A 26,843-nucleotide genomic window follows, 5' to 3' on the forward strand; every position below is an offset into this window, starting at 1 on the left:
AACACTTAAATTGAAGATTTCACTTTATGAAAATTTCTGAAAATATCGTAGCGACAACGGTGGATACTTAATGAACAGTGAATTTAAACAGTAAAATCCACTGGTGCACAGTTAAAGTGTGAACAGTAGATTTAAACAGTAAAAAGTGAACAGTGTTGACCGGGCAAGAAAAAAAACGGGTGCAAACCTTTGTCCAATGGCAGTAAATAGTAACTTGACTGGTCGAATTCTTGACTTCTCGACTTTGCCTTTTCTTGACTACGGGTGCACTTGCTCTTAGGCAGCCATGACAGTTTGTTACACGTGTCTCCCAGAGAACCCATTCCGCCATTAGTCCCACCTCCGTTTTGGCTCTGGCTTGCCCTTTCTTGCTTCTGGTCTCTTCATCCATCACTCCCTATCTTGGATTTTCTGGTAATTAATCAATGGCTCGGGCATGTTGATTTTGTAAAGGTTTGATCTTTTTTTGATCTGAGTAAATAAAGGTTCAATCTTTGCATGGCATTGATTTGTTGTTGATGATGATGTGAATAGGTGTTGGAGAAGAAGATGAGAGAAACAGATGAGGGGATTTGTATTAGGAAATATTGAGAGATGAAGCTGTGGCAAGACTTCATCAGCTTGGAAAGGTCCCATTTGTTATTTCTGTATATAATATTGCAGCTGTTGTCTATTTTCTGTATCAACAATCCTGAGTAGCTCAAACTTTCATTGAAAAAAAGTAATTTATTTCCAATCTGCAAGACTGAATCCGATTTCTGAAAAGTACCAAGTATTGGATTTCAAATTGGTGAACATTTGGTTAGAAATATAGTCATCTATAGAGACTAGTCAAAGGATTAATTTCCAGAGAGCTCTTCTAGTCTAACTAGAATTCAAGTTAATACTGAATTAACTCGTTACATTATATGTTATTGTTATTGTTCTTGAATTTTGCTTTGTGTCTGAATCAATAGGTAAGTGATGGTGATGGTTATCTTGAGAGGATATTCATGAGCCCAGCAGCTGTGAGGGCTGGAAGTCTTATCCTCGAATGGATGGAGGATGCTGGTTTGAGAACGTGAGCTTCAATCCTAATTTGTTTGCATCCAAACAGTAGTGTTTGAGGAATTCTTGGCTCATGTTTGGTCTTGATTTCCAGGTGGGTTGATTGCTTGGGAAATGTACATGGTCGAGTTGAGGGTACAAATGCTAGTGCTGAGGTTCTAATACTTGGTTCTCATTTGGTACTGTTCTTTTCCCATAAATTTCCTAACTGAATTTGTACTCTGGTACTACAAACAACAGGAGTAATTAACAGTTCCATCCCCTTTATCTATTTGTTATAACATGATACTGTTGTTGATGCCGGGATATTTGATGGGTCTTTAGGCATCATTTCTGTGGTATCTGCATTGAAGGTTTTGAGTATCGATGGAAAATTGGGAGAACTAAAGCGGGTCGGTTGAGGTCTGTGTAAAATTGAGGTTTTGTGGAAACATATCATTAGCTCATTGAAAAATGTCATTGACTACTTCACAAGAAACATTTCACTAAATCTCTTCCACTGTACGCAGAAATTACTGTTTGGTGGCTCTGCTAGAATTCTAACTACTAATATCATGTTGCTTTTGCTCAACATCTGTAGGTAATAGCATTTAGTGATGAAGAAGGAGTAAGGTTTCAGTCTACATTCATAGGAAGTGCTGCTATAGCTGGAATTTTACCAGTTTCAGCACTGCAAATAACTGATAAAAGGTTTTCTCGAATAAATCCTAATTTATATCTATTTGTAACACTATTCTTTATCAATTAATTTATGATTATAGTCCTTGTTCAGTGGTGTGACAATCCAAGATGCTCCTAAGAAAAACTCCATTGAAGTTACAGAGGAGCACTTGCAGCAGCTCAGATATGACCCAAACTCAGTTTGGGGTTATGTTGAGGTATAATGCCCTACGCTGGTTATGTTGATAACCTGTATTAGAATATTCTTTGTGGAAACAGCAATAAAATGGATGCATGTTATAGGTTATTCTAGTGCTCTGACTGAAAACTCTGCTGATTGTTTCATGTTGTAGATTCACATTGAACAAGGGCCTGTACTGGAATGGGTTGGTTTTCCTCTAGGAGTTGTTAAAGGCATAGCTGGACAGACAAGACTAAAGGCATCAAAAGTGTTTCAGCTTTTCATAGGTGCATGTCTAAATTATGTTTCATTTAATCATACAAACAAGAAAAATTTCCATAGTTGAGAATTGTACTATGCAACTACACATATATGTCTGGAACTCATGAGGATTCAAAAAGGGACTAATATTGATTTTTAGGTCCTGGAAAAAGTGGAACAACATCTTTATGAGAAATTACACGTCTCATAAGGGAAAATTTCTGTATAATTTCATGAGAGAACCAAGAAGTTTAATACAAAAGCTCCTATTATAGATTGTATTTCATCATACAGATGTTGATGTATAAAGTAGTAAACTACAATGGCATTATATTATACTTTTATTTCGGCTGAGCCGTCTACATAAACATTGTAGGTTACAATGAGAGGTTCCCAGGGGCATGCTGGACCAGTTCCAATGTCCATGCGTCATGACCTTATGGCTGCTGCTGCGGAAGCCATTGTATTGTTAGAAAGCCTATGTAAGCATCCTCAAGATTTTCTGTCTTTTGATGGTCAATGCAAAAGTTACTCATTAGAATCACTTTCAACTTACTCGTTTGTACCGTTGGTGAGATATCGACTTGGCCAAGTGCAAGTAATGTTATTCCAGGACAGGCAAGAAGTTTATCTCTTGACATTGCTAAATTTGATATTAAATGCTAAATCGGGTAATGAAAATGATCTTCTTGATTTCAGGTAACATTCACAGTAGATTTACGTGCAATTGATGACATGGGACGTGAAGCTGTTGTATGTGAATTATCTAACCGATTGTATCAAATATGTGATAGGCGTTCAGTTTCGTGCACAATTGATCGGAAGGTGTGGAACTTTTCATGTCCTAGTCAATCATTTGCAGGTAGCTTAACAAGTAAGACAGTAACCTTACATGCTTTGAACCTTTTCAGCATGATGCAAATGCAGTCATTTGCGATTCTGAGCTGACTTCGAAGCTGAAGTCAGCAGCTTATCTTGGGCTCAAGAGAATGACAGGTTCTGTTCAGGATGAAGTACCTGTATTAATGAGTGGAGCAGGACATGATGCAATGGCTCTGTCTCATTTAACTAAGGTTTGTTATCTTTAATTTGCAAGATGAATCATGAACCATATGTTACTGTTTTTGTTATTTCCTGTGGTGTATAATTTTGGTCTCCAAAAATATGAACAGGTGGGTATGCTTTTTGCCCGCTGTCGAGGAGGCATAAGTCACTTCCCTGAAGAACACGTATTGGATGATGATGTTTGGATATCTGGTTTGGCAATCCTGGCATTCATAGAGACTCAGCTCTAGATTGGAACATTTTTTTCGACATTACTGTATATATAGGAGAAATCTCAATAATCTAGTATGTGACGAATGATGGGTCTTGTATGTGACAATTCTTTTGTCAAGTACAAACCTAAAATTAAGGGATCATATTTACTCTGCAATGTGAAGCCCCTGCATAATGTTTCTCATTTTACTAGTACTGTGACATTTTCTATTCTTTATATACTAGTACTGGAGGTCTAGCCATTGGAAGTGCGACCCCCGCTCCCCCCAATCCCCCCATTTTATTCATATGAAACAGAAAAATTTACAAACCAAGATGGGGACATAGAACCTTACCTCTTCAAGGAAATTTCACAACTTTCTACCAAAAACAAAAGCCAAACTTGATAATACGGACACTCAGACTGACCATACAAGTGAAAAAAGAAAAGCAGAGCAGCTAAATCATTGCTGCTATTACCAAAATAACAACAACAACATCTAATCAAACAACAAGGTTCACATCGTACATTACTACATAGATAGAATAGATAAAAATCAGAAAGCATATTATATAACTACTGCTTTCTTTTTGTTTTGTTTCCGATCACTGCCTTGCTTTCAAACGAGCTACTTTCAATGCAATTGCTAGTGCTACTTTCTCTTTGATGTGGTCAAAAAATTGAAAATAAGCATACCTCCATGACTTCTTCAATATCAATGTGCCACAAACACTCCAAAAGCCTATGATAAAGCCAAGCACCGCGCTGGTATATAAACCAAGCTTTTCATCATCAGCTTCATGAGGCTGATCATGCTGAGGCTCATGCATGTTGCCTCCATCTTCTGTGCAATTTGAAAGAGGAAATCCACAGAGTGAAGGATTGCCCTCATAAATAGATGAATCATCGAGCGTCTGAAGTTGGTTGCCCGAAGGAATTCTTCCGGTCAACTTGTTGCAAGACAAGTTCAAGTGAGATAAGAAGGTCAGAGAAGCGAGACTTTGTGGAATCTGTCCTGAAAGCTGGTTCTGGGAGAGGTCAAGTGTTTCAAGCAAGTGCAAGTTTCCAATTTTTGAGGGGATATTTCCACTTAATTGATTGATGGACAAGTTTAATGTAGCTAATTGAACGAGACTGCTGATTTCTTCAGGAATTTCACCTTCTAAATCATTATGCGAAAAATCAATAATGGTTAGAAGCCTCACATTGTCAGAGAAGTATTCACTTGCTCTTCCTTTTACAGTCACAGTTATTACCTCAAAATCACCAGAGTAGATCCAGCCCCCATAACTACTATCGATTAAAGAAGTCAATTTATTCAAACAGTTGGGAATAGTCCCTGAAAATCTATTGTGACTAAGGTCTAGGATCTGAAGGAAAGGAAGACTGCACAAATGATGAGGAATATGTCCACTTAAAGAGTTTGATTGCAATTGCAGCACTTTGAATGTGGATACTTTTGATCCTATCCAAGAAGGTATGCTTCCAGTAAATTTGTTGCCTCCAAGATAAAGTCTCTGCAAACCAGAGCAATTTTGCAAGGCAGAAGGAATTTCTCCGCTAAATTGATTGTTGTCTATTTTCAGTATATAAAGAGAACTTGGAATGCCCATTGAGCTTGGAATATTACCCGACATATTGTTGTTTGAGACATCCACAGTGTCTATGTCGCTCCACAAACTCCATTCTTTAGGGAATTCTCCGGATAACTGATTGTTATTCAGAGCAAGTTCATATAGAGATTGAACGCTACAAATAGATGATGGAATAGTGCCATCAAATTGATTATGGCTCAGAACTATGGACTCCTGATTCGGAAAAGAGTTGAATCGGAACGGAAGCTTTCCGCTTATTTGATTGTAAGATAAATCCAACCAGTGGATTTGGGGAGATATCTTAAAGAGCCATTCCTCTGGTATTGGACCCGAGAGTCCAGCATTCTTAAGTGAGACCCACACGAGCTCAGTTTGAGATTGAAGCCATACAGGGAAGCCGGGGCCTACTCGGCAGTTGTGCATTTCAATGTGGTAGAGCTTGAAAGGAGGAATCCATTCATAATCAATCAAATTGAAAATGATGGGCACAGGTTGGACTGTGCCAACTGCAAAAGACTCTAATTTATTGAGATTTATGAAATGGGCTTCGGTTAAATTGCCTTCCCATGAATTATAAGATAGATCAAGGCTCACTAGCTGAGAAAGTTTTCCCAAACTTTGAGGAATGGAACCATTGAAAATATTACCACTGAGATCAAGTGTCTTCAGGGATGATGATAAATTACTGATAATAAATTCTGGAATGGATCCCCAGAAAGAGTTCGAGCTGAGATCGAGATGCTGCATGCTTCTCAGCATTCCCAATGAACTAGGCAATTTGCCTACCAGCCCACAGACATGCAAATCTAGTGACTCCATTCTATTAAATGAACAATTTGAGAAACCACTCAAAAACTCTTCAATCTCCCCATCAATTTGATTCCATGCAAGACTTAATGACTTGAGCCTGCACAAATTTTCACTAAATTTGGGAAATTGACCTTTGAGTCCTACATTTTGTAAGTCAAGGTGTTCTAGAGATTTGAGTCTTACAAATTCATCAAGAAAGGGGCCACTGAAAGAATTCCCACTTAGATCAACTTTTGTAAGGCTAGTAAGATTAAACATCCATTTAGGATATGAAAAATTAATAAAATTAAATGACATATCAAGGACCAAAAGTGATGTGAAGTTAATTGTAGGCATGGAGAGTGGAAGCTGGTTTCCACCAATGTAGCAACTAGACAAATGCAACTCTAAGAGTGAAGGAAGCATGTTAACCTCATGTAGCCAACTAACTCCTGTGCTGCTAAGGTTCACACCTCCAAGATTGGGGTATTTTAGGGAAGAGAGATGAGAAAGCCAATTCAAGTTTTTGGAAGAAAGATAATAACTAGAACCGAGGTCAAGATAGTTCAAGTTTGAGAGGTTACCGAGAGAAGAAGGAATCTCTCCCACAACTGAATTCAAAGGCCGGATACTTGAAAATTTGAGAAATTTCAGACTTGTAAGCTCCCCAATAAACTTGGGAATGTGAGTCCCTTGAAAATCATTCGAGCTCAAGTCTAAGTAACTCAAATGTTTCAAGCCAAGCAAAGAAGGATTAATTAACTTACCCCCCAAACAAGATAGAAGATACTCCGCGGTGTTCCACTGATCATCAACAGTGGTGTATGGATATGTATTACGGAGGTCAACCGTTGCAACATGACCAGTGCGGTTGTTGCATGAAATCCCTGTCCATTGGCAGCATTCGTGACCAGCCCAAGAAGAAAGCTTACCAGAAGGATCACTGAGATCTTGTTTAAAGCTGAGAAGTGCTCGCCTCTCTTCCTCCATGCATGATTCCACCACGACACTGCTATTGTTTAGGCACGAAGATGCCAAAAATAACAAGACCAAGAAGTGAAGAATGAGGCGAGAGATAGGGTTAAAGTAAACATAGATATCCATTATTTTCTGGCCTTTAGTTGCAGATGCATAGGATGCTGAGCACAAGTTGAATTTATTGCAACTCTAAGGTTGAACCGCGTGGTTAGGTTTATTTGTCCAGAATATTCCAAGTCGTCGCGCAACATCAACCCAATTTACAAGTTTAGGAAACTTTTAAGTGATGATGGATGAGTGAGTAATGGAGGTGCGTTTTAGATTAGAAATCCAATCAGTAAAGACTTTGAAGAGTCTCCCTTCTCCGCTGTCCGCCTAGGTCGTTTCTGGGAGTATTCTCTAGTAGCAACGTGGAACATGATTGTACAAAATTAGTCATAGACATAGTTGTATCACTCCGCGTGACTGCTTCTATATTAACTAGATAGATTTGCTGCGGGTCTCTTTGTTATTGATACGTGTTTTCAGTCGATTAGAGTACATAAACAACAATTATCTTTTTTGGTAGTTAAACTCAAAATTAAGCTAGATAGCCCGTGCTTTCTTTCTAGATTTTCTGAACCCAGAGAGTGAAGAGTATGCCACACCCCAAAACCAGTGGCAACTGCAACTACGATCCCCAAAGGCTTGAACATAGATACAAAAATCGGCCCTGTCATGTTAAGACACCATGTTGATACACCAACCTGGAAAGCTGAGCCAAAAACTCCCTGAAATAGTATCATTGAAAGTTTGAGTAAGTTTCAAAGTAAGTAACATATCATGGTTAAATTAGATTGTTTATTCACCGAGTACAGAACAGCTAACAACCTTTAGTTAAGGATTTAAGCGCCTAACCATCAGCACAAAACTGAAAATGAATGGAAAACAACATTGCCTTTTCCCTGTGCTCTATTTTGGTATTTAATACAAAAAAACTAGAGGAAATAGTGAAAAATTGGTATTTAATACAAGAAAAGGGTTTGCAATAAGAAACTTGAAGGGATAATAACCATCGATAGATACAATAGCAATACTAATATATATTTTCAGTTGAAAGTGGTATCATACACCCACCCTTAAAGCAGTTTTGCGGAGAGGTGATAAGCGCATGTAAACCTTCATGAGCTTGAATATTATTATGTCCAGAGGAAGTTTAATAGTGTTATGATGTTCAAGGCAGGGATGACCTGCAAGAGAAAGCAGTGAGTGACAGTTTCAGAAGTTAATCATGAGTTCATGACTAATGAACTCATTTCACGCTTGTGCAGTGAGTGACAGTTTCAGTGTTATGATGTTCAAGGCACTCACTTCACGCTTGTGCAGTGGTAATTCTTTTCCGTGGGTCTTGATTCAATAGGCACTTGACAAAATTACTTTTGCCTCTGTAGAGTGTGGCCAAGGTGGTTCATTGAAACTTGGATCAACTTTTAGAACTGCCCGAAAAATGCCAAACTTCGTTCAAGGCCAAAATGGACAGCTGCCACACAATAGAATGTGTGCAATCACACCTACGCTCCAGACAACAGCCTCTGTACCATAAGCCATATGTAACACTTTGGGGGCTACACAGTATGTACTACCAACAATTTTGATAAACTTTTCATCTGCGAAGATTATTCACTCATAAGAAAACACTGACCAAATAACTCTACTAAAAGATCAAGTAGCTGTGCGCATTATAAAAAGAAGAATTGACCAACCTGGTTTCACAAAATCTGACAGGCCAAAGTCTGTAGCCTTCAACTGTGAATCTTCATCCAGATATTAAGCACACTTGATGAGTACATGATGAAGCTGGGGGAAAAAAATGCAACTATGACATATAGATGAACAGATAAGAGATAAAGTTGGTCAGACTTAGATGTACTAAGCTTAAAAAGTTGTTGATCCAGCAATGCATTCATTAACTAATTATATAACGATTATGGATTCATTGACTTTCAAGTTGACTTGAATCAAAAGGAAACTTGGTAGACACCATATCAAGATAGAATCATAAAGTGAACCCAAGTTGATGTCACTATGAGCAATCAAATGCCTATATGTCATCTTTTATCAAAACTCATCTCACTGTGAACAATATGGTTTACTTGTAATCTAAACCAACTTCAGAGATCATCCATTTCATGTTCAAAAGGGAGAGTGATAAACAACCAATATGAACACAGTGGGGAAGAATAACCTAGCTGCTAGAATTGAACTTAAATTTTCAATTGGAAATTTTCAAGTCAAAGAAAGTTGGATTGTTTCCAGGGAGGAAACTCCTCCTGATCAACACAAAATGGTAGGAAGTCAACTCTTTACTTAAATTGGATCAAAGTTGGAAGTTAGTCTCTGTTTCTTCCATTATTAATCATTCAATCTAAACGTGAGCTTGGATCCACAATCCAAAGCTAGACACCAAACAGGGCCATAAAGAACAAATGAATAACAGATATCCAAACCGAGACACCAAGCAGAGCACAAATGACTAACAAATGACCTTATGTCAATTAATTGTCTCTTCAAACTATGTGGTTCCCAGTCCATGGCAAACAAAGCCAAATTATAGTGAGCTGCTTTTCAGAATTGGAGTATTGACTGTGGAACATTATATAGTTTTCTATTCTATTTAATTTCCTGTTTTCTCTGAACTGGTGGTGCTGAAAACTCTATAGAATTTATATTCAAAACTTAAAAGAGAAGGTGGAACAGAGGCTAAACTGAAATCTGAAATAATAAATAGCAATTCATTTCCTCTGAATGAGAAACTTCATCTGTTGAATATCAAAGTAGAAGACCAACCCTTTCCTTTGCAAGAGTATATGCAAGTAACTGTGAACTCTCACATTAACCAAATAATACCATGCTAAAGGAAGCTACTATGTACTACTTCCACTTTTAACAATACATGACCAATTTTGGTGTTATACCAGACTCATTATGTTACTATCTCAGTTCCAGCAATAATCTCGCGATCAATTTTGATTTCATTACATATAATCATGAATTCCCTCTCCTCATTTACTATGATCTTCTGTAGTACAGTTCATGTTTCTAAGGTACCCATGTGCTCCATGAATTTCAAATATGGACGGTTCAAGTAAAAACAAAGTAGTAAACAACTAAAAGTAAGCAGAAACCACAGTTGATCAAATGAAACAGGTATAGCAGAAAATAAAGTGGCAAACAACTAAAAATAAGCAGAAACCACACTCGATCAAATGAAACAGATACACTACCGTCTTATACCAATCTCAATTGATGTCTTTCACTACATCCCTGATTGCAGCTGTATAACAGTATATCACTAAACAAAGTACACCCTCAAAAACTAAGAACAAATGTTACAAAATTACATGCAACCACAAAAAAAAAAAAAAAAAAAATCTATCCCTCAAATTCACCAAATTGCATAAATGGAACCCATTTTAGCTGTGAAGAAGCAACTGACTTTACTTGAAAACCAGAAATTGAGCAAAGACAGAATCAATTACCCTGATGAATATATATCTGCAACATTTGAAAACTTACTTGCTGTGGTGCTTTGGTTACCCTTGCTGGGTCTGGTACTCACTGAAGAAAATGACTTGAAGCAAGATAGTGGTTGGGAATAATCTGTATGCATGTCAAACAATATATTCAGGGGATCAGTAATAATTCCCTCAAGTACGTAAATATATATGGTTCCATATTTACAGAGATTAACAATCAAAATATCAGAGGGAAATTCTGATACCAAATACCCAAATAGGGCCACTATAATAACAATCTTGAAAATCAGGAGCATCAAATCAAAATCACAAAGCAAATCCATGAAATTCACACAGAGCATTTACCTTTTAACCCGACAAACAAAGAACAGATGAAAATTCTCTCCCTATCAACAATCCTTTGATCAGCAACCAACAACAAAAGATCGAACGGACCTCTCTCTTTCTTTCATTCCTTCTTTCTATCCATTTCTGCAATAGATAAACAATTCGCAGTTGAATAACCACACAAAAAACTCAAAGGTCAGCAATAGCCGATACAACAAATGGCTTATGAACACTATGAATAGTAAACCAAACTTTCGTATATTTAGAACCAGACAAACTACCAACAGTGCCAGGATTTAAACATCATCAGTGGCCATATGGTTATGTAGACCACAGATCGATGACAAAACGATAGAAAAAAAAAATTACCAATGATGAAGAAAAAAAAAAACAGATAATGATCTTCCCATATACCAATGTTTCCCCAATGGCATCAACCACATAATATAAACCAAATTATCCGAACACAGGAATTTTCATTTTTAATCTGTAAAACTCAATCTATGAAAGCGAAGGGCTCTAATCAATATGAACACAAATATATTTTACATAAACGGCAGGACAGACAACATGGTTTTACATAAATAAATATACTTGTTTTTGGTTTTAACTTTTTGACCAACTCCTAGTACTGTCTTATTTTTCCCAATGGATTATAACTAACTTCGAGTCTTTTTCATATGTACTATTCTGTCTCCCAAGGATTTTTGTTTTTGTTTTGGAAGGATGTAAAGATTGATGATCTTGAGACCAACCACTTTGTTCTTGTACATGGAGGCGGATTTGGTGCTTGGTGTTGGTATAAAACTTATTATCTCCAAAACAATAATCAATTAAATTCCAATTAATAAATCTTAAAACTGCTTACCTAAATCCAGCTTCCTGACCAGAAAACAAAACTGAATAATCCAGCACTTTCTGCATATCAATTCAATTAAACACCAAAAACCAAAATTCATTCAGAGAAGTCAAATACTCAGAAACCCTCTCACTCTTTTTCAAACCATAACAAACTAATCATAAAATATCCAAATCCAAGTATTCAATTTTGAAGCATCCGATCATTAACCAATCAAATATACAACCCAGAAAAAATTTCAAATCAAATTCTCACAAAACCACAAATACCTTCCACTTGTGTTGTTTTAGTCAAGAATTTCAAACAATTTGAATCGGGTGGTTTCCTGCCCTTAGAGATACAACGTCATTTTGGGTATAGAGCAAGAATCTGGTAAAACAAAAGATCGTAATTGTTTCAGGAAAATATCAGTGCTTATTATATTGGGCTAATTCTATTCTATCAGTGTAAAATCTTACCAAGCTATGAGTGATGGGTGCTGTTGATGTCGGTGAAGGAGAGAGACTGATGTTGATAGAGGCTTCTGGAAATGGAAAAGTAATGGAGATCTTATTTGTATACCAAAAAGTTCAGGGCAGAATCGTAATCCTAGAAGGAGTCCCTTTTGAACAGTGGTTGTGAATTCTGTAATCAAGACTTTTCCTGTACTTTGAGGCTTCTCTTTCACATTGATTGATCAAAAGTGAGTGGAAAACGAAGTGCCAGCCTGAACTCCGTCTTCTAGATTAGCTCGGACAAAGTTATATCCAACTGAAACACATAAAAAACTCGAATTGATAAAAACACATAAAACACCAAATCAGACACACACCCAACAATCTTTCACAAATAAGTGCTAAATCGAACAGAAACGAATGGAATGACAACATGCAGAACCTATGACTCAGCAATTACACTATTTTTGATTACCCGCAAATCGGTTGCGCAATTCTCAGCCAACGAAGTACGTCTTTGTTATGATCTTCCTCCTTCTCTCGAATCCCTGAATAGCCTTAGTTGAGGCCTTCTGCCTCCCAAAACGAACACTGCGAAAGCTTTCCCAAGCTGAAATCTCCAAGGCTTTCTGCGTTCAGCCAATCTACGCAGGGAAGATCGAATCCGAATCGATCAACGTGGACTTGTCACACATTAACATATAATAAATTGATAATTAGCTTAATGTCAAAACTAATTCAACATGGACACAAACTATAAACTAATACTTGTAACTTAATGAAATAGTGTATCTATTCATTAAGGTAAGTAATCATATTCTTAGTTTGCAAGAAAGACTACAAGATGTGATACATTAAGAATCTAACTAGGAAACCTAATCTGATAAGAAATGCTTTAATGGAAAGCTCCTTGAGGGTTAAGTCACCTATATATATAGATGAATTGGTCTCTGATTACTACCGACGACTATTGCATAAGTTCTGTCCATTGAAAAAGCAAGTTGGTAAGTAACAGAAGACCATATTCCACTACTAGCAAAATAACAACACACACGGATTTACTGTAGTTAAAAGCCACAGATATCCGTGTGAAATAGAAATACTGACAGAAATCCGTGTGAAATGAGCATAATGGAGCCCACAATAATTTATACAATAACAATATTAACGGAAATCAGTGTGCATAAACAACAGTCACAGATATCTGTGTAAAAACTAAAACATTTTCACACTGATATCTGTGTGAAAAACAATTCACACGGATTTCTGTACGTATTATAAATTAGTTTATTTCGAAATCATTAATTTTTTTATGTTATGTGAATTATGGAGGGACGGATTTCCGTTACAATAAGTATTTGATACAAATTTCTGTGTGAAATGAGTAATACACACAGATTTTCGTGTGAAAATGTTGACACAGTAATCCGTGTGAAAAAGGAGACTACACACAGAAATTCGTGTGAATAAACAACAGTAATTGATGTCTGTGTAACAACAGTAACGGAATTTTGTAGCTAATTGTTATTTTCACACGGATATCCGTGTGAAAATAACAATTAGCTAGAAAATTCCGTGTGAAAAAATATAAGTGTATATAAGGTTGACCATTTATTTCATATCGAAATAACGGCGGATTGAGTTTTTTTTTTTTACACAATACCTATTAATACATTTATAGATGGGTAATGTCAAATTTATTGAATTTCAATTTTGATTTATTGGTTTGCACAAAAATTCTTATATGTCTACTAATGTGGTATAACTAGTTTATTAGTTGTAATGAAAAGTATACCTTCCATGAGCAACAATGTTGAGGAAATTGAATTTATCAAAATCGACCATTGGATGTTGTCATGATTAGAATAAATAGTTATGGACAAAATTTCAGCAATTTTTGTTATCATTTAGGTCGCGATCTACTAGATCAACCATGAATCCTAAATACCACATAAAACTAATATGCTCATAACCGCTCATTCGCAACTTATTTTTTTCAATCTGTCAGCTCTCATACTCTCATGAATATGAGGTATACCAAATAATGTAAAAATTTTGCAAAATTTATCTCCTCGTGGTTTAACTCCCCTTAGGGAAGTATCGGTGTATATAAGGTTAACCACTTTATTTGATATTGAAATAATGGCTTTAATTTGAGTTAATTTTTTTACACCATACCTATTAATACGCTATAAATAGATGGGTAATGTCAAATTTATCAATTTTCAATTTTTATTTTTTAGATTGCACAAAATTCTTATATGTCTACTAATGTGGTATAACTAGTTTATTAGTTATAATGAAAAGTATACCTTCCATAAGCAACAATGCGTAGGAAATAGATTTTATCAAAATCGACCGTTGGATGTTATCATGATAAGAATAAATGGTTATTTTCAAAATTTCAGCTATTTTCGTCGTCGTTTGGGTTTCGATCTACTAGGTCAACCCTAAACCTTAAATACTACATAAAACTAATATGCTCATAACCGCTCACTCATAACTTATTTTTTTGATCTGTAAACTCTCATGCTCTCATGGGTAGAAGCTATATCAACTAATGTAAAAATTTCTGGAATTTTATCTCCTCAAGGGTCGGCTCCCCTTAGGGAAGTAGAAGCGTTTAAAGGATTGACCGGTTTATTTCATGTCAAAATAATGGGGGATCGGGTTAACTTTTTCACACAATACCTATTAATACGCTATAAATAGACAGGTAATGCCAAATTTATTGATTTCCAGTTTCGAGTATTTAGATCGAACGAAATCCTTATGTGCCTACCAATGTTGTTTAACTGGTTTATTAGTTATAATGAAAAGTATACATTCCATAAGCAACAATGCGTAGGAAATAGACTTTATCAAAATCGACCGTAGGATGTTATCATGATAAGAATAAATGGTTGTGTTCAAAATTTCAGCTATTTTCGTCGTCGTTTGAGTTTCGATCTACTAGGTCAATCCTAAACCTTAAATAGTACATAAAACTAATATGCTCATAACCGCTCACTCATAACTTATTTTTTTGATCTGTAAACTCTCATGCTCTCATGTGTCGAAGCTATATCAACTAATGTAAAAATTTCTGAAATTTTATCTCCTCAAGGGTCGGCTCCCCTTAGGGAAGTAGAAGCGTTTAAAGGGTTGACCGGTTTTTGGTACAGACATCTGTGTGAAATGAGTAACACACACGGATATCTGTGTGAAATGTTAACACGGAAATCCGTGTGAAAAGAATCATGAGCTACAGAATTCCGTTACAATAAGTTTTTAATACAGAATTCTCTGTGAAATGAGCAACACACGAATATCTGTGTGAAATGTAGACACGGATATCTGTGTCAAAAGAAAAATTAGCTGCTAAATTCCGTGTGAAAAAATAGAATAGAGACAGAATTCCGTGTAAACAATAATTAACATGACAGCTATATATTACCGAGATAAATACACACGAATATCAGTGGTAAATATATATATATCTCACACGGATTTTCGTGGTAAATTTTTCCCCGCTCACTTTTTTGAAACAAATTCAATTTCCCCCCTAGTAGTATTACACACGGATTTCCGTGGATTACTGAGCTACATACACACGGATATCAGTAGCAAAGGTAAATGTATTTCACACGGATTTCCGTGGAAATTCCGCTTATAACCAGCAAATTGATCCAAATCTGAAGCATATCGATCTCCCCCACCCCTAAAGCGTATCGATGTCCTTCTCCCCCAAATCGATTCAGCCTTATCTGAGGTCTGGAAGTGGTCGTAGGCAACAACAATTTGATATCTCCCCCAATTTCGAAGTGGTGTCTCCGCCCATTACTGCCTCTCTCTGCCTCCCCCTCTCTCTCATATCCCAGCTCCTCTTCTCTGCCTCCCTCTCTCTCATCTCCAAATTGTTTTGGTTTAATGGAGGACAGAGGAACTAGATCTGTTTTCTCTCTCCTCCGACACCCACTTCCGGTCACCACCGTGACTCACCTCCACCATCACAGACCTCACCGACCTCCGACGAGTTTAACGCAGCCTCGAGGAGTAAGTGTAGGTGAGCTGTAGTTGATGCCACTATATGCCAATAACAAGCTTGAACTCCTTCACAATTTTTTTTTTAATAAGCATAATATAGCATAAAATAGGTTTGGTTTGTAATTTGGTTGAGTTTAGTACAGCCGTGAAACTGCTTAATCATGTTGCAGGTCAGGGAATTTCGACAAGGCATGGAGAAATTTGTTTAAATCGTGGTGGCCGGAGCTAGCTTAATCATGTTGCAGAGCTAGCTTCGCTGCCCTCATTTGATGGGTGCCTTGGTGAAATCAAGATTTCAGGTACTAGCTATTAGCGTGGTTGCTTTAGTATTTTCCTTACTACGTGAAGTTCTGTTGAAAGCAGGATGAATGCTATCAGTTCAAGCTTCTGTAGGAGCTTGATTAGCATCTTCACCTACTTGTTTTGAACTGAATGAAAATATGTCTCTCATATTATTATACGCCTAGAAAAGGTGTCTACCTTTACAGTGAAGTTGAAAGAGTTTTGTTTTTTCCATTCAGCATACTTGCTTATCTGCTATGTGGTTTATCTAATCATTTGTGTTTCTTCTATGCAGACTCTTTATTGGAATTGATAGGTTGTGAGGGTGACATGGCTACTTCAACTTGTGAATATTCCAAACTATATCACCATTGTCTACACTTTGGTTACTTTGTACAGTAAGTTTGCATTTAATGAGACCGTAGTCCCATGTCCTTCCAAGAATGGAGGACTGGGTCACATATTGAAATTTTACTTCGTTATCCATTTGCATATACAGACTTCAATGTTCTTGTCTTTATGCAAAATTTATGTTATTAGATTGTGTTCTTATCTTTATGCAGATGCCTGAGACTTCAAAATGTTTTCTGTGATGAAGAAATTTGTGTAAGTTACTCTATTCATGTATAGATGCCAACAGAGATTTCCTAATTATATTAAACCTTAGTTTGACAACACCTTATCTACATCTGAAAAAAATTGTGTTACTATTTCCCAAGTTTAAAAGTCTTAAGCATCTATTGTGGAAGTTTTGTGAGGCATGCTATGAATCTGTCCGGTCAAACCATATTTGTGCTAAATGTCATTTTTGCATGCTTGAATTCTGATTTTGTGTCCCTATAGCCTCCCTATGCCATCTGCTGGTTAAAAAATTAAAAAGAAAGAAGTCATTAAAGTTGTGAGGAATACCATGATAAACAAGGGCGAAGATATGCATTGGCCAGAAGTGGCCTTCCCCTAAAGCTTCATATATGCTTGCTTATATACTTGTTGAAATTAATGGCTGGAATTGGTTTATTCACGACTGTAATATAATCTGTTGCAGCACCTATTGAGGAACAGCAAATAGCAGAGCTTGGAACTAAGGTGGATAAGATCCAAGAAGCATGTAAGCTCATTTCTTTCTCTTTGAATGTTCAATAAATAGGCTACGATTGCAAGCTTCTTTCTCAAGGACAGAACACCTGACCAAGAAATAATGCAATTTTTCTGAAAATTTTTGTAGCCTTAAGTTGTTTGCTCTAGTGAGTAGGTGATATGATGACTGCGGTAGAACCTCGTATTTGAAAAAGTAAAATAGACAATGCATAGAGAGATACCTCTCTCATGCTGGGAAATATATGTTTTACTTTTACATGCTATACCAAATCACAAAGTAAACTAGAACTGTTCATTCCATATGATTCTCATGTATATATCTATATCTGATTCTTTAAGCTAGTAGCCAACTCATGTTCAATAAATATTACAGAGATCAGACTGATATGTTTTTGCTATGTGCTGGTTTAAACAAATGCCTAATGCCATATACATTTTTACAGATTACTGGATTATGCAAGCTTCTCAACCAGAACAGTGAAAGTTTAACGTCGCATGAATTCATTCACTGTACACTTTCTTCAGCTACTATATATCACAGCAATTTGTAGTTCTCTATCCCCAACAATTCGGTAAGGAGATTATAAAACGAATGATGTAAATTTTATTAAAACAAGTTGATATCAGTGATTGTTCAATGATTCCATATAATTAGGATTCCTATGTTTTTTGAATCCATTTGGTATGTCCGATGTCACTAGTGCATTTAATATAAAATAGACCAAAAGCTCACAACTGATGCCCGTTTCTTGAATTCTTAGGTCTTGGAAGGAGGGAAATATTTCAGCTAACGAGAAATTCGTGCAAGTTTATATTTGCTGATGATGGAGTGAAGAGAGAATTAAAGGAGATTTTTAGTTCACCAGAACAGAAGCTCGACCAATCTTTCGAATTTAGGGGCATATGCAGAAACGCTGATCATTTCTTTAGTTGTATTATCAACTGTTATTGACATCTTTAGAATGATATTTGTTTTCTTCAAGTAATGCAGAATCTTCATTGGTTCCTAATTAATTAGCAGATTTTTTTTTTATAAATGCTATCACTTGTACACACAGAAATCAGTAAGAGTTAGGGTAAAAGAATTTGACACAGAAATCCGTGTGAGATAGAAAGTTATTCACACGGATTGCAATTCATTACGGTAATTTATATTCATGAAAAGACAGTGGGGCCCACGTCTAATATTCACACAGACAAAATAATCCGTGTGAGATGAGTACATATTTGACACAGAAATCCGTGTGAGATAGGTAAACATTTGCTACAGAAATCTGTGTAAAATAGAGTTGTTCACACGGACTGTGTTTCATTACGGTAATTTATATTTATGGAAAGATAGTGGGGCCCACGTAAGTATTTCACACGGACAACATAATCCGTGTGAGATGAGCATGATCCCCCCTCCAAACCGCACGGTAACACCAATCTGTGCGTGTACTGTGTGTAAAGGCTATCACACACTGAAATCCGTGTGTGAAAGTCTTATTACCCACAGATTAAAATCCGTGGGTAATTGTTGTTATGCTAGTAGTGTTCAGTGATCGAGTTAAGCAGCTGCATAAGATGAAATCCATGCCAGTGATTGCTGAAGGTAAGCCTTAATCCCTTTTGTGATTGTTGCGCATATGTTGTGAACATGTATATATGGTTTTACAATTGGTATCAGAGCATAAGCTCACAAATATGAATCCAATTTTTGCTTGACATGAAAATCGTTTTAGGGTTATGCAAAACAAACACAAAAATTTTTTTTAAGGGTTTTTGCTTTACGGGTCAAGTAACTGACCAAGTAACTGGTCAGGTAACTGATCAGGTACCTTACCAAGTAACTGGTCAGGTACCTGATCAAGGTAGGTTACTTAAGTCAATTGCTGCATTTGGTTAATTATCAAATTTACGCTTCTGCTGTGATTTTTAGCAACAAATTGGGGAAAAAGCAAAAACAGGTTTTTCTGTGAGATTGATTTCGATTCATAGCATGATAATTGAGTTTTGATTGTGCTCAAGAACCCTAGTTGCATTCCTGGCGTGCGTTAGGCTAGAGTAGATGGTGACCAGATGAAATTTACAATTTCTTGATTGTTCTGTGGTTTCTTGGAATCGAATCAATTTTGGTTATGCTTGAATATGCATGTTGAATTGATTGATGATATGGTATTGTATCTGTGATTGTGTAAAATTGTATGAAGAACAAAAATCTCCTAGTTTTTGTTTACACGTTGTTAAAGTTGACAGATACAAGAGCTTAATTTTCTTACAAGGATGAATCTGGATAGAATGTAAAGTAAAAGTGCTCATATGTTTTGTGGTTTTCTGTTGGCATAAGTGATTATGATGCACAAAGCATCCTTCATTGATGTTGGCAGAAAACACTGATTAGGTACGTGTAACTGGTCAAGTAACTGTACCTGATCAAGTAACAAAACTGAAATTGTGTTTTGTATTTTAAAACTATGCTTCAGTTTTATCTGCCAAAGAAGTGGTTAAGTGTGGTTTTAGAATGCAAGACAGCAGTATGCATGCTTAAATATATTTGGATACTTGGAAATTTTTCTTCTGTCTAAAGATGTGGATGAATTTCCTTGGATAACATGTTTTGATTAAGCATGGCATATTGATAAAGAACTACTATTAAGTTTCTGCTCAAAAGTGATGCTTAATATTGTTTTTGTTATGGACTGACATGAATGCAAGTATGAATGTTTAGGTTTTCTGTATCTTCTTGTTTTGATTGCTTAAAGTTAAATAAAACACAGAAAACTTAAAATTATTTTCTTTACAAAGTGAGAACTCACATGAATTTTTGTTTTGCTCCTTAGGTAACTCTTACATGAACTTGAACAGTGTCTTGATGTTAACTGGAACCAACTATAGAGCTTGGCTAGATTCTGTAGAGAACTATATGGGAATGCATGAAAACATAGACTATTGCTTTACTGAGGATAAGCCTAAAGAGTTGGATGAAAAGAGCACCAAGAAAGAAACTGACCTTTACAAGAAGTGGCATAGATCCAATAGAATGGCTAAGAATCTCATTCGTACCTCTATGTCCAAGACTATCAGAGGAAGTATAGAGGAGCCTGAGCTAGCATCAGATTTTTTGGAACTCATAGGTGCTAAGTTTAAAGAAAGTGAAAAAGCAGAAGCAGCTAGGCTAACCAAGGAGTTTCATGATTTGAAGTACATGGGTTCAAGGGGAGTTAGAGAGCATATCATGACCAAGGAGTTTCACGACCTAAAGTACATGGGTTCAGGGGGAGTTAGAGAGCATATTATGAAGATGATCAATATAAATGGCAAACTCATGGAACTCTTGATGGGGATTAGGGATGAGCAGGTAGTGCATTATGCACTACATTCCTTGCCTAACAGTTTTAGTCGTCTTAGGACTAGTTACAACTCTCAAAAGGGAAACTAGACTCTAGATGAACTTATATCCATCTGTGTGGATGAGGAATCTAGGATCAAGGAAGAAAAAGAACCTGCTACAGCCATTAACCTCATTGAGAAGCCTAAAAGGAAAAAGCCCCAGAATAAGCTCAAGCCTACCAAAGCCATAACTAAGAGTTCAACAGTTGCAGTGGCCAAGGAAAACAGGCCATTCAGGTTCAAGTGCTACTTTTGCAAAAGAGTAGGACACATGAAAAAGGACTGCACTGGCTATAAGAACTGGTTAGCCAAAAAGGGTAAGATTTTTTCTAATACAGTTTTTTCTTTAGAAATTAATCTTATAAATGTTGAACCACAGTCTTGGTGGATAGATTCAGGCTCACCTATTCATATTACTAATTCTTTGCAGGGATTCATAAGGAGGAGAATCCCAAAAAGTGATGAAGTGAACCTGTGTGTAGGTAATGGCATGAGAGTGGCAGTCAAGGCTATTGGAACCTTAAAGCTCGATTTAGGATTAGGAAAATTGTTAGTTCTGGACAATGTTTTTTATGTACCTTCCATGAGAAGGAATTTGGTTTCAGTTTCTCTTTTAGTAAAATCTGGTTGTAGACTTGTTATGGATAGTAATGGAATTCTTATTTCTAAAAATTCTGTTCAAATTGGTTCTTGTGTTATTATGAATGATTATTTACAGTTAAATTGTTCAATGGCTCAACAAGAAATTTTACTTGTTGAAAATAACACAAACAGTACTAGCACTTTAACAGGTGTTAAAAGAACCAAACTAAATGAAAAGTCTGCATTTTTATGGCATAGAAGACTCGGCCATGTTTCAAAAGAGAGACTGAAAATTTTGGTGAAAAACAACATCCTAAATGAACTTGATTTTTCTGATCTAACAGACTGTGTTGAATGCTTTAAGGGAAAAATAACTAATACTAGAAAGAAGACTGCATATAGAAGCCAAAATTTATTAGAACTCATACACACTGATATATGTGGACCATTTAGGCATCAAACTATCTGTGGGAATGTGTATTTTATCACATTCATTGATGATTGTTCTAGCTACAGTTATGTTTATCTACTTTCAGAAAAGGCACAAGCATTTAAAGCTTTTCAAATCTTTAAATCTAAGATAGAAAATCAACTAGAAAAGAAAATCAAAACAGTAAGATTAGATAGAGGTGCTGAGTTCTATGGCAAATACACTGAATCCGGCCAACAAAAGGGTCCATTTGCCTTATTTTTGCAAGACAATGGAATTAAAGCTCAATATACAAAACCTTATAACCCACAACAGAATGGTGTTGCAGAGAGAAAGAATAGGACTCTTTTGAACATGGTTAGATGCATGATGTGTACAACTGGTTTGCCTAAATTTCTGTGGGGTGAGGCTTTAAAAACTGCAAATTATATTTGCAACAGGACACCTAGCAAAACTATAGAAAAGTCTTCTTTTGAGCTTTGGTGTGGCAGGAAACCTAGTCTTCATCACTGCCATGTTTGGGGATGTCATGCAAAAGCTAGGATTTATAATCCAAGCTTGAATAAACTTGACCCCAAAACTGTTAGTTGCTATTTTATAGGTTATCCAGATAAATCTAAAGGCTATAAATTATATTCTGCTCATCATTCACCTAGAATTTTTGAAACACATCAAGTAAAGTTTCTAAGTGAAAAAAGTTCACAATACCAAACTTGAGGATTTGACCTCAGATTTTGAGGAAATTGTGTCAGATGAGAATATAAGTGTAGTATTGCTTTTAGAACAAGATGTCACTGATCAAGTCACTGTCACTGGTCAAGTAACTGACCAAGTCACTGTCACTGGTCAAGTCACTGACCACGTCACTGATCAAGTACCTGTAGCTCAACCTAATCTTGAACATCCTCAGCCTAGAAGATCACAGAGAGCAAGAAAACCAACTTATGGGGGGGAAGAGAGTGACTACATTGTTTATCTGCAAGAAGCAGAAATTGAAATGGACTGTGCAGAGGACAATGATCCAACTACATTTAATCAGGCCATTAAAAGTAATGAATCTCATCAATGGCAGCTAGCAATGGAAGCAGAAATTAATTCCATGAGTCAAAATGCAGTTTGGGAATTAGTTGAACCTGATCCCAACTAGAAGCCTATAGGTTGTAAATGGGTTTTCAAAACAAAAAGAGATGCAAATGGCAATGTAGAGAGACATAAAGCAAGATTAGTTGCCAAGGGTTTTACACAGAAGGAGGGCATGGACTTTACTGAGACTTTTTCTCCAGTTTCTACAAAAGACTCGTTTAGGATAATCATGGCTTTAATGGCTCATTTTGATATGGAGCTACACCAAATGGATGTTAAGACAGCTTTTTCGAATGGTGAACTAGATGAAGTGATTTATATGAGGCAGCCAGAAGGTTTTGTACAAGTTGGAAGTGAAAACTTAGTATGCAGGTTAAGAAAATCAATTTATGGCCTAAAACAAGCTTCTAGACAGTGGTACAAGAAATTTGACTCGGTGATTTCTACTTTTGGATTTACAGAAAACCTTGTTGATGAGTGTGTTTACTTGAAGACAGTTGGGAACAATTTTATTTTCCTAGTACTCTATGTCGATGATATACTTTTGGCTAGCAGTAACATTAAACTGCTTAAAGACACTAAGAATTTTCTGTCAAAGAATTTTGACATGAAAGACTTAGGAGAAGCATCTTATGAACTAGGCATTGAGATTAAAAGAGATAGGGCACAGAGACTACTTGGTTTGTCTCAACAGAATTATGTTACCAAAATTCTAAAGAGATTTGGTATGGATCGAGAAGAGTGCAGCTGGAGAAGTCCCCATGTCCAAAGGAGATAAACTAACCAAGAAGAAAAATTCCAAAAGTGATGTTGAGAAAGAAAATATGGAGTCAAAGCCTTATGCTAGACTTGTAGGAAGTCTCATATATGCACAAGTCTGCACTAGGCCAGACTTGTCTTTTGCAGTAGGGATTTTGTTAAGATTCCAGTCTAATCCAGGCCATGAACATTGGGTAGCTGGGAAGAAAGTGTTGAGATACCTGCAGAAAATAAAGAATTATATGCTAGTTTATAGGCAAGTGGAGGATCTGAAACTTGTTGGATTCTCAGACTCGGATTTTGCAGGGAATTATCCAGACTCCAAGAAGTCAACTTGTGGATATGTTGTCACTCCCTGAATTTTGAATACAGTAATTCAAATCCAAAACGCGAAAACACACAAGGAAACACATAGAAAATTTTTCATTTAAAATAAGTAACTAAACAGCTGAGCTTACAAATTAAACTGAACGTAAATTCAACATATAACCACACTCACCAACTCACTACACAGCGGAAGACTACAAGTATAAGCGCCCTTCTACCCCCACGTGACGGAAAGTCCACCTCAGCTTCGATGACGATTAATCAATAATCTAACCTGCACAAAAACCCCTACACCATGGAAATAGTGCACCGGGAATGAACAAAACAAACCCGGTAAGCTTTTCAGCCCGTATGAGTAAACTCAATTAAAGTGACTCACGTCACTCATGCTTATAATTCCTCAATTCGTGAGATAATTAAAGCATTAACATTTAATTCCACAAAAACATGCTTTCACTATCTCAGTCTAACAAAATCAATAAGCAATCATCACAACAAAAACATCAAGTTCAAATAAATCTTTCTCATGCTCAATAATTTCAACCCAACTAAAATCCACATGCTCTGTCTCTCAAATCATTTTATCTCACTTCCCGCAATCTCCAACTATACAAATAACTCCCAACATTTTAAACATTTTACGTCCCCACAATCTATCTGATCACCATTCCTTTGCCTCAACGGCACAACCACGACATCATGCTAAATGTCTCACAATATAAACCAACTACCAACCTTAGGGCATCACAACTCATTTCACATTACTCCAAATCCCACAACACCACTGTACTCACAACAATAATTAAACAAAATCATAGTAATCCCTGCTTAGAAATTTAGTTCAGGAGATTACATTAAAACAAACAAATGAAATTATAGTAATCCCTGCATATAGTTTAGTTCAGGAGATTACATTAAAATCAAATCAAAGGAATCATAAAGAGAATAGATAAAGAAATCAAACAATAGAAATGAAAAGGAAATAAATTAACTAACCAACAACTCACACGAAACATACTTCTACAAACATGTACTCAAGAGTACGATAACATAAAGTTACCCCCCAAGCAGTACAATGTTCTCAAGAACACGATAACACGAGGTTATCCCCCAAGCAGTACAACGGCAGACAGACTAGAGCTCTAACTGAATCGTAATGTGTCACCTTGGCCTAGGTTTAGCCTTACGATAATACTTGCCTCAGTAACATGTACCCAAGAGCGCGATAACACAAGGTTATCCCCCTAGCCGCACAATGTACTCATATCATCACACAGATCCTCAAACATGTCATCACACAGACACTCACACAGATCATCACAAAATATTGTTTCCTCATCTCCCACAACCTCGACGATATCAAAAACCAATTCCAATTAATACGTTCTCATCTCCATGCCATTATCAAAATCGAATTCCACATGCGTAATAAATTCCCAAATCAAATCAAGAATCAATCAAGTTAATACTTCACCCAATGCCATATCATCCAATATATTTATATTCCACGTAAATATATATATACGTAGTCATCCACACAGGAATGACTACTAATGCCAACTATAGTTCACACGTAGTAAAAACCGAGAAATTCATTTTCTTATATACCTTAAATCTCATTTTCTTAAAACTCATTTTTCAAACATAACAACTAAATGTAATTAAAGAAATTCCGTTCGTAAATGAACCATGTGAGATTTACTCACTTCTAATCCCGCTGCGTCTTCTTAACAGCTCGAAATATGAATCACGAATCGTCTGCCAAATCAAACCGTCAAACACCTAATCAAATGTGACTTGAATTTAGCCAACAACTCAAAACAAAAACAAACGATGATCTAATAGTCGGATCGAAATTAATCGATGATCTAACGGTCGGATCCTCACAGATCGCCCTTGGGATCATCCTCCTAAACAATCACGAAGATCCAATGGTCGGATCTTCCTGAATCGCCGTTACTAACATCTCCACAAATTTATATGAAAATCCGACGGTCGGATTCTCACGAATCGCCTTCCAAATCACTATTTCACAATTATACGAAGATCCAACGGTCGGATCTTCGCCCATGACCACACAAAGTCATCGGGACAATCATACGATCATCATAGAAAAACTATAAGTCGATCGGACGGCCTGATCCTCACGGATCATAAACCGAACGATCGAAATCAATCGAAATGTAAAAATTCATAACTTAATCATACGATCTCCAAAATTCACATGCTATATATCGTAATGATCGTATAAACATGTAGAACATAAAAATGGGCAGAAACTGCCCTTGGGACCCCCGGAAGTGGCCGGAAAATGTCGCCGGAATTTGGGACAGATCCGCCGCCGACCACCGGCTATGGTGTCGAGGGTAGGCTTCTCCTCTTCTTTTCATCATTTTGAGCAACTTTCATAACTATAACGAAGTCAGAAAATGAGTGGAAGTGGTCGAAATTACCTAAAACAGTCCGGTTTGGCCGGAATTTTTCCAGAAACCGGTGAGAGCTCCGACGAGCGTGAAAACGTTAACCTCCTGTTCGGGTCTTTTTGAATCTTGATCATAAACTCAAGGGGAGTTCAACAAGCCAAAGAAATCGAGTTTTGGTGGCCGGAGCTAGGAGAAATCTTGGTTGGAACTCAATTCGGCCGGAAATGGAAAACTTATTCCTGCCGCCGATACCGGAAGTTCCGCTGCGTAAGGCTGCCACCGGCAGCTGCGCAAGGTTGAGGCGAAGCTAATGGAGGTGGTCCGACGTATTGAGGTTGTCTGAGGAGGGAGAAATCGATCGGAAAAGGTATGCTCTGTTTTCGGTTTCGGGGGAGAGGAGAGAGAGAGAAAAAGGTCGGCTGACAGAAATGGAAACCCTAAATAGGGAAACTTTCCATTTATATATATACCAAATTTGGAAAATTCTTCTAAATGCGATAACTAATTCATACGAACTCCGATTCTTGCGTTCCACATATGCACGAACTCGTATCGAC

General features: G+C 36.7%; 1 protein-coding gene, 3 long non-coding RNA genes and 1 pseudogene across 5 annotated transcripts; 3 read left to right on the top strand and 2 right to left on the bottom strand.

Moving 5' to 3' along the window:
* Nucleotides 1–567: 567 nt before the first annotated feature.
* On the top strand, nt 568–3,619 carry LOC112198222 (annotated as a pseudogene).
* A 393-nt stretch (nt 3,620–4,012) lies between these two features.
* Nucleotides 4,013–6,781, bottom strand: LOC112198229 (receptor-like protein EIX2). Its single transcript, XM_024339315.2, has one exon. It carries the CDS (start codon nt 6,779–6,781, stop codon nt 4,013–4,015), a length of 2,769 nt encoding a protein of 922 aa, XP_024195083.1.
* A 291-nt stretch (nt 6,782–7,072) lies between these two features.
* LOC112178118 lies at nt 7,073–26,331 on the bottom strand. 2 transcript variants are annotated; one of them, XR_005804886.1, is made up of 12 exons: nt 26,317–26,331; nt 24,036–24,151; nt 12,380–12,587; nt 11,929–12,220; nt 11,740–11,839; nt 11,480–11,529; nt 10,630–10,755; nt 10,325–10,408; nt 8,512–8,605; nt 8,120–8,415; nt 7,640–7,998; nt 7,073–7,539 (listed from the first exon to the last, which is right to left on the bottom strand). It is a non-coding gene; the product is annotated as an uncharacterized LOC112178118 (long non-coding RNA). The 2 variants fall into 2 exon arrangements; XR_002927390.2 differs by having other exon boundaries at nt 7,077–7,539; nt 7,886–7,998.
* LOC112178249 lies at nt 15,626–16,607 on the top strand. The gene is made up of 3 exons (XR_002927431.2): nt 15,626–15,949; nt 16,101–16,229; nt 16,508–16,607. It is a non-coding gene; the product is annotated as an uncharacterized LOC112178249 (long non-coding RNA).
* Nucleotides 17,852–18,327, top strand: LOC121051039. Its single transcript, XR_005804887.1, has 2 exons — nt 17,852–17,882; nt 18,072–18,327. It is a non-coding gene; the product is annotated as an uncharacterized LOC121051039 (long non-coding RNA).
* Nucleotides 26,332–26,843: the final 512 nt, after the last annotated feature.

Source organism: Rosa chinensis, chromosome 1, assembly GCF_002994745.2.
Source record: "Rosa chinensis cultivar Old Blush chromosome 1, RchiOBHm-V2, whole genome shotgun sequence".
Taxonomy (NCBI): Eukaryota; Viridiplantae; Streptophyta; class Magnoliopsida; order Rosales; family Rosaceae; genus Rosa; species Rosa chinensis.

Coding starts and splice junctions, on each gene's coding strand:
- LOC112198229 (XM_024339315.2), bottom strand. CDS start 6,781: ATGGAGGAAGAGAGGCGAGCACTTCTCAGCTTTAAACAAGATCTCAGT.